The sequence below is a fragment of the Phodopus roborovskii genome, unplaced genomic scaffold (genome assembly GCF_943737965.1).
Source record: "Phodopus roborovskii unplaced genomic scaffold, PHOROB, whole genome shotgun sequence".
Taxonomy (NCBI): Eukaryota; Metazoa; Chordata; class Mammalia; order Rodentia; family Cricetidae; genus Phodopus; species Phodopus roborovskii.
Window position 1 is genome coordinate 59574321 of NW_026126480.1, and position 8393 is coordinate 59582713.

Below are 8393 nucleotides of genomic sequence, written 5' to 3' on the forward strand. Positions count from 1 at the left end.
CTCTGTGCCACACAAGCCCTCCATTTTCATCACCGTCTACATGAGTCACAGTTCTCTGTTCCATTTAGCAATGCTTTGGGCTCCATTTAGCAAGCAATGCCTTGTATTTCAGGTTTCAAATTGGTCTCCCAGATCCCTGACAAACAAAGTATGCTGGTCCTGGCTAGTGCAACCATCTTAGACCACTGGTGGCACACACATGTCAGGAACACCTGGACAGACTCCAAGCCCTCACAGAAGTGAACCTCAGACATTAATCACGGATTGACTCCTCATGATAGTGTCACAAGAGCTGCACGTGTTCAGACTGGGAAAGAAAGCAGACGTGTGACTTCCCTCTTGCTGCCGTTGGAGGAAGTGAAAATGCTTTTCATACCTTGGGCAGAAGAGCTGCTTCTCTCTGCTAAAGGTCAGAGTTCAGTGGTTTGACTCAGCCCTTCACTCCCTCAGGGGAGACATCTGGACAGAATGTGTTTGCACACATATTTCAGTACAAGGAAAAGGAAAGAAAAATGTAGGTAGGAGTAAAACTCCTGTAAGACATAGTAGTCAAATCTTCGCCTGCCCTTTCTGAGCCCCACTTTCCAGCCCTGGTGTACAAATGGAGGTTATGCCCTACATTTCCACTTCTCCCTTTCATTGTTTCCCACCAGCTGAAAAGAGAACCTCCTTGAGCAAAAAAATCATAAAATCCATGTGTTCAACCACCCGGCACATGAAAGCTCCAAAAGTCATTTGATACTTTAAATACATACACACATAAATAAATAAGAGCACACCAATTGGTTGTCCGGTGCCAGTCAGCCCTGAAAACATAAATACAAGGATCATTATACAGACTGAGCAGGTTATATTTATGTACATATTTACATACATATTTGTATGCAATAGCAGTTAGTGAAAACAGAGACCACACATTTGAAGGAGAATTGGGAGAGCTATATAGGATGGCTTGGAGGAAGGAAGGGGTGTGGAGAAATGTTGTAATTGTTATTTCAAAACCAAAAATTTTAAAATATTTGTCTCTGTTATACTGTTAATTGTTTTACTTAGTACAAAATGATATCCACTGTTACTTGGTAAATACTCAGTAAAAAAAAAACAAAACAAACAAAAATCTCAAAGAAGTAAGACATTCTCTTGCTGAAAAAGCTGGAAAATTAAGAGTAAAAAAAAATGATTCAAAAAACTCTATTGATCAGATAATAATTGATGTCGATGGGTTGGTGCTGAAGCCTCTAATTTTATATATTTGATCATATCTGGAGTTATGCTAAGGGCCTATTATCACTTTTATAAATCGAGATAACACAATGATTTCTCATTAACTCAAAATTGTTTGAAAAAATTTTGTCATCTGTAGAATATTTTGTTATATAATGTCTTCAGTGTTATGTAATATTAAGAGTGGAAAACTATACTAAAAGCAAAAAGAATAAAAAGTGATAGAATGTTTAGTAATTTAGAAAGACTTGAATGCAGAACTGTCTTTGTTTGTCCTCTCACTTCAAGACATCAAGGTCTCAACAGTGTGTGTGTGTGTGTGTGTGTGTGTGTGTGTGTGTGTGTGAGAGAGAGAGAGAGAGAGAGAGAGAGAGAGAGAGAGAAAGAGAGAGAGATGAAGGTGTATATGTGTCAATGAGCTCACTCATGCAGGACTTGTGAAGGCCAGAGGTTGATATCAGGATCTTTCCTGAATTGATTTTAGCCAGGATCTCTCACTGAACTTGAAGCTTAGCTAGACTCACTAGCTAGCAGGCTCTTGGGATCCTCCAGCATACAGGCACACTTTTAGGCGGGTTCTGAGGATCCAAGCTCAGGTCCTCATACTTGCACAATAAACACTGAACCCACAGAACCACATACCCAGCAATCCACAGAATCTAGAAAAGACAGAACAAGTAGAAATGGCTAGTCTTTCTTTCTTCAAGTAAGTGTCCATGAAACAAGTGGTTTTGTTTTTGTTTTTTTGTTTTTGTTTTAAGAGGAAGGGTAAAAATATTGAGTTATTGCAAGTACTGCAGGCCATTCATTCAACTCTCAGTTTTTAACTCAGGGCTGTCTCCTGTGGTATGGATATATATTTATAAACTAAAGCATCCTTTGCAGTGGCTGGACTATGTTCTCCAGCTTAGGATAGCTTGGGCATGGTTTGCGAATTCATTCGTCTTGGAGGCTGGTGTGAGTTGGTTTCCCCAAACACCTTGGCATGAACAGACTCACAGTGAGACCTTTCTGGGTTTACAGAATACCACTGGGGACTGAAAAGTGACTAGTGAGACAAAGTCTGTGAAAGGCAGCCTTGTTCCATCTAAAAAAAATGCTCTCTGCTATCTCATGGACAGCCTGAGATAATTCAGTTGCTTGGCTTCACAGCCAGTACAGGTGACAGCACCAACCAAAGCTAAAACAGGATTCTTTTTTAAAGTCTTAGCTTTGCGTCTTGGAGACATAATGATTCTGGGCCTCATGAGGGCACCACGTGCAGCCCATCTGTGATGGAATCCCTGGCTGTCTGCAAAATGTTCTGAGACCACTTCAGTTGTTCCAACCATGTAATTCATCTGAGCTTCCTTCCCTTAATCCTGACACTTGATCACTGGGAATGAATACATCTCTCTAAACCTACAGGGGCTAGAAAAAAACTCATATGATTATGTTTTCCTGGCAACACAAGAAACGAATGTTAGTCCTTTTAACCTGAGTAAAAAAGAACAGCTGTCCTGGTTATAAACACTCAATAATGGGCTGGAAAAGTTAAAGGTATGGTCAGTTACTGCTTAATTTAAAACTGCACACATGGGAAAGAGCAGACAAATGTGTGGACATGTGTACATACCCTTCTGAGCCAGTGTGTGCTTTGAGTAAAACAAAATTTATAATGTGGATTTTGTCTTCTCTGAAATATTCCTATCTGAAAGGAGAGAGGCAGCCCTGTGTGGGAGCCCTCCCCTTCACATAGAACACTCAGGACAATTCAGGCTGGGGTTTCCCAGCACATGGCAAACGGAATGCTTTTCTAGACTGCTGAGTTCAGCCGGTGATAACTCCATATCCAAAGCAGGACTGTGAGAACTTGTAACAACAAGACCTCACAAAACAAAAGTATCTGAGGTTCTTTACTCTTTCCTCCTTGCCAATGAGATACCCAAGATTTGTCCTTGACACAGAGCCTGTCTAGTAGAGGCGGGGTATGTAAATAAGGGCGAAGTTGCAACTAAGGACTGCATTTCCAGTAAAAGGAAACTAGTAATGTGATTCTACACGAGAACACTCAGGAAGTTTTGAAATCAGTCAAACAGAGTGAACAAAAAGCCAGACCAGAGCCTTCTGATAGAGAAGTGGTAAGTGTATTGGATCTATGCTTTTACTGGGTATCTGCCGCTTTGGCAAAAGAAGGGCAGGGCAGAGGACATGGGGGAGTAAATGGTAAAAAGTATGCGCTTGCATATCCAGTGTAGAAGAATTTTTACAAGGTCCCAATGGTCTCTAATATTCCAATCAGTTTTCATTTCTCCATTTCTTAATTAGAGCAGCGTAAAGAGGAACTGATAGTTTTAGAACTGTGGACATTTCTGTTTCAGCAACTGCTTTCTTTCCCATCTTTCTGTTTGCCCCAGTGTTGCTGGCAGATGCTTGGGGCTGGAACTGTCTGCACCATGAACAGTGTCATGGCCCTGGCTATCATCTGGACCATGGCAGCACATGCTGAAACAGACAAGCCTCTTGGAGAGCCTGCTAAGACTGGATTTCAAAAATGCAAGGATGCCTTGAAACTACCTGTCTTAGAGGTCCTACCTGGAGGTGGCTGGGATAATCTGAGAAATACAGACATGGGATGGGTGATGGACTTGACATACACCAACTGTAAGACCACAGAGGATGGACAGTACATCATTCCTGATGAAGTCTTTACCATTCCTCAGAAAGAGAGCAATCTGGAGATGAACTCAGAAATCCTGGATTCCTGGGTGAATTACCAGAGCACCACCTCGTTTTCCATCAACACAGAACTCTCCCTTTTCTCCAAAGTCAATGGCAAATTCTCTACGGAGTTCCAAAGGATGAAGACCCTTCAAGTGAAGGACCAAGCTGTAACCACCAGGGTTCAGGTAAGAAACCTGGTCTATACAGTCAAAAACAGCCCAACTTCAGAACTCAGCTTGGGGTTTATGAAGGCACTTATGGACATCTGTGACCAGCTAGAGAAAAATCAGACAAAGATGGCCACCTACCTGGCAGAACTGTTGGTCCTCAATTATGGCACACATGTAATCACTACTGTGGATGCTGGGGCTGCACTAGTTCAGGAGGACCACATAAGGTCCTCCTTCCTCCTGGACAACCAGAACAGCCAGAACACAGTGACTGCCTCTGCTGGGATTGCCTTCTTCAACATCGTGAACTTCAAACTTGAGGCAGACTATACTTCCCAGAATGCTTTGAGCAAGAGCTATCTTTCTAACCGAACCAACTCAAGGGTACAGGGCATGGGTGGGGTTCCATTCTACCCAGGCATCACCTTAGAAACCTGGCAGAAGGGCATCGGTAACCACCTGGTGGCAATAGACCGTGCTGGTTTGCCTCTGCATTTCTTCATCAAGCCTGACAAGCTGCCTGGCTTGCCAGGTCCCTTGGTGAAGAAGTTGTCGAAGACAGTGGAAACTGCAGTGAGACACTATTATACTTTTAACACCCACCCTGGCTGCACAAATGTAGATTCCCCTAACTTCAATTTTCAAGCCAATATGGATGACGGCTCATGTGATGAGAAAGTAACCAACTTCACTTTTGGTGGAGTTTACCAGGCATGCACTGAACTGTCGGGGGATGTTCTTTGCCAAAACCTAGAGCAGAAGAATCTGCTCACTGGTGATTTCTCTTGTCCCTCTGGCTACTCTCCTGTCCATTTGCTTTCTCAGACCCATGAGGAGGGTTACAGTCGCCTGGAATGTAAAAAGAAATGCACCCTCAAAATCTTCTGCAAGACAGTGTGTGAAGATGTCTTCCGAGTGGCCAGGGCTGAATTCAGGGCTTACTGGTGTGCAGCAACTGGCCAGGTACCTGAAAACTCAGGACTTCTCTTTGGGGGAGTCTTCACTGACAAGAGCATCAACCCCATGACAAATGCACAGTCATGCCCAGCTGGCTACATTCCACTGAGGCTGTTTGAGAACCTCAAGGTATGCGTTTCTCTGGATTATGAGTTGGGGTACAGGTTTTCAGTCCCCTTTGGTGGATTCTTTAGCTGTATAATGGGTAACCCCTTGGTTGATTCTAATACATCCAAAGACATAGGAGCACCATCTCTGAAAAAGTGTCCTGGGGGTTTCAGCCAACACCTAGCGGTTATCAGTGATGGATGCCAAGTGTCCTACTGTGTCAAGGCTGGGATCTTTACTGGAGGGTCTCTGCTCCCTGTAAGGCTCCCACCTTACACCAAACCACCCCTCATGAGCCAAGCTGCCACAAACACTGTCATAGTGACCAGTAGTGAGACTGCCAGATCCTGGATTAAAGACCCCCAAACCAACCAGTGGAAGCTGGGAGAGCCACTGGAGCTGCGTAGAGCCATGACAGTCATCCATGGGGACAGCAGTGGTATGTCAGGAGGAGAAGCAGCTGTAATCACTTTGGGAGTCATCATGGCACTTGGGGTTGTCATTGCCTTGGCCATCTACAGTACCAGGAAGTACAAGAAGAAGGAATACCAGGCAATTGAGGAGCGAGAGAGTTTGGTTGGAAATTTAGCAACAGATGCATCACCAGCCTCTAACGGAGAACAGGATCCAAGTCCAGCCTAATTGTCTCCAAAGGAAACAGTCTCTGCCATTTCAAGCCACAGCTTCAAGCACACTTTTCGCACATTCCTAAGTACTGAAGTGACAGTTGCAACAGAAAGCAGGTATTACAGCTGTGGGACTTCTTGTTTAGGCCTCTGCACCAGGAAATTAAAGGGACTGTTTAAGGAGGTGTGTGTGGGGGGGCGGTGATTCAGTCAGGAAAAGCTGGACTGGGACCAAGGCATGAAGGGAGTGTGCATCCATTCTCATACCTGTCTTTACCTGAATGCATGTGTATGAAAAGAGATGTGGAGACTGCATTTGGGTGGAGATTAGGGATTTAGTCTGAAGTCAAAAGGTTTTCCAGTTTGTGAGCAGGAGGGGTTTGTGCTCTAGGTACCTTATTACTTCCATTTTGCTTGTAAAGAAGCTCTCTGGGTTTCATAAACCAAGAAGCAGACATGACCCTAAAATGCCACAGGAAGCCTACACAGCCACTACCCTTTAACTCTAAGGACTCTGTCTTGCTTTACAGGGTTTCCTCTCCTGGAGTCATCTCACAGGCATGCAAAGGGCTTATACAACCTCCATTTTCCCCAACTGCCCCACAATTAGCACTTAGTTTAGATCAGTCTTGGGTTTTTGAACAGTGTTAAGTTCTCAGAAAATATTTTAACTTACATTCTTCTGTTAGGGGATGAGGGGTGAAGGAACTGTAGGGAAACAAATAAGAAATTAAGGATAAAACCTGGGGTTCTGGAGACAATGCTACTATTCCAGAATTGAATTCTTAATCTGTCAACTAATAGTATTATAAATAAGAACTGAGTGGAGCTGCATTTTGGAAAGACCAAGCATTATAGTTTCATGTTTATGTTTCAAATATATAACCCCTTCCTCTCTCCCCCTTCATCTTTCCTCTCTCTCTAGCCTTCATCCTTCCCTCTCCTTCATCCTTCCTATTTCTTTCTCCTTCCTGTCTTCTTATCATGAGTGTGAGTACAGTCACATAAACATTCCCTATATTCCAACAAGAAACTTTCATTTTCCTGGTGGTGAAAAAAAATGCAAAAGTCAAAATAAGCCTCTATTTAAGTATCATTTCTTTCCTAAAACCAAAACTACACAGAAACACCCTCTTCTGTCCCTTTAGGCTTTTCTGGTTTTCACTGCTAGAAACAGGGTTGATGTGACAAAAAGTTATGTCACTAAGTTAACTGGAAAAGGCATCCAGAACTACCTGAGACATTTATTTCAATTACAAAATGAATTTCACGGGGCATCTGTCAGGATACATGATTGACACCTGGCAGTAGTTGGGGTTTCACTCAATTTTAATATCTGATTTAATTCTCTGCAACATAGACATTCCTCCACAGCTGCTTTAGAAATTATGTATCTATTCACCATAGGACACCACCAGTGGGCTATCATGTATGGAAGATAATGTGTTCTCTCCGTAATGTTGACAATCAGGGCAAACAGTAGGCCCTTCTGAAGAGCTTCAAGTGTCTCAGCCTTTGGGAATGTGGGGAGAATTACTCATCCAATTCCAGCTGAGATACAGAGGAGTGAACAACTGAGTTTGAACTACTACTGCCCTACTGCTCAGCCAAGGTGAAGGAGGCTTCCTTCACCAAACCTGCCCGTTTCAGTATTAAAATGTTCACTGTGGGCTCTGAGTGAATTCTGTACGTTTCAGTCAAGCTAATAACTTTCTTTTTCTTTAATGTATCCAACAGCCAGTTTTATTTTATGTATGGATAAGTATACTACCACATCATCTTTGTGGGGAGTTTGCCAGTTATTTTTAACTTTTTGAAAATGTATTCTATGTGTCTTTTACATCATGATAGCTTGATCCCATTCATTTCTCCAACCCTTTGCCCTCAGCTCCTGTACCCCCACCCAAAATAAAACAAGATTTAAAAGAAAACAAGAAAATCAATTAAAGCGCTTGTCATGAAAGCTGCAATGTGACACCATGAGTCAGACAGTAAATCCCTTTGTCTATGTAACTTTACTTGTAAGTGTTTATTGGAAAGAGTCATTGCCTGGTTCTTGGCTTGCCCCAACATCCACCCCATCTCTGACCTGCTAGAGCATGTAAATTGACCTGACCTACAGACCCAAAGCTGCAGCATCTCAACACAGGGCAACAACAGGATATGCAAGAAGACTCCTAGTGAGGGCCCAGCATCGATAGTGTAGCAGAAACCAGAGGCCTCAAAACAGCTTTTCCTGTGTAAATTCTCTATAAGAATTCCCGAGTCTACAAAGCAAGGCACAGGAGGCTCCTAGACCTTACTGCACAAACTTCCTAATGAAATTTTAAAAATTTGTTCCATAAACATGTAGTTCTACTAACAAAAATGTGTGTAAATATACATTAAAATGTGTACTCAGCAACCTTCTGTGTGGGTGTTCATCTGTAGGAAGTCAGAATGTTGGGGTTTCCGGTTCACACTCAAGTCACTTCCCTACATCCTGGGTGAGGCTCCGGGGCTCTTCTAGGTTCTTACTTTCTAAGGCTGGGGTCTACAGAAAGACCGGGGCTGGTTTCCACGTGAGTCAGACTCCATGGGATATCAGAGATGGAGATACTCCTTG

The 8393-nt window shown here is 43.0% G+C and overlaps 1 protein-coding gene across 2 annotated transcripts; it reads left to right on the forward strand.

The window, feature by feature from the left end:
• The first annotated feature begins 3217 nt into the window (after window positions 1-3217).
• On the forward strand, window positions 3218-8192 carry LOC127228886 (macrophage-expressed gene 1 protein). Of its 2 annotated transcripts, none has more exons than XM_051193991.1 (2): window positions 3218-3344; window positions 3633-8192. In XM_051193991.1, the coding sequence occupies exon 2, from the start codon at window positions 3633-3635 to the stop codon at window positions 5802-5804; it is 2172 nt and encodes a 723-aa protein (XP_051049948.1). In that variant the 5' UTR covers window positions 3218-3344; the 3' UTR covers window positions 5805-8192. The 2 variants fall into 2 exon arrangements, with proteins under 2 accessions (XP_051049948.1, XP_051049949.1); XM_051193992.1 differs by having other exon boundaries at window positions 3244-3344; window positions 3621-8192.
• The last annotated feature ends 201 nt before the right edge of the window (window positions 8193-8393 follow it).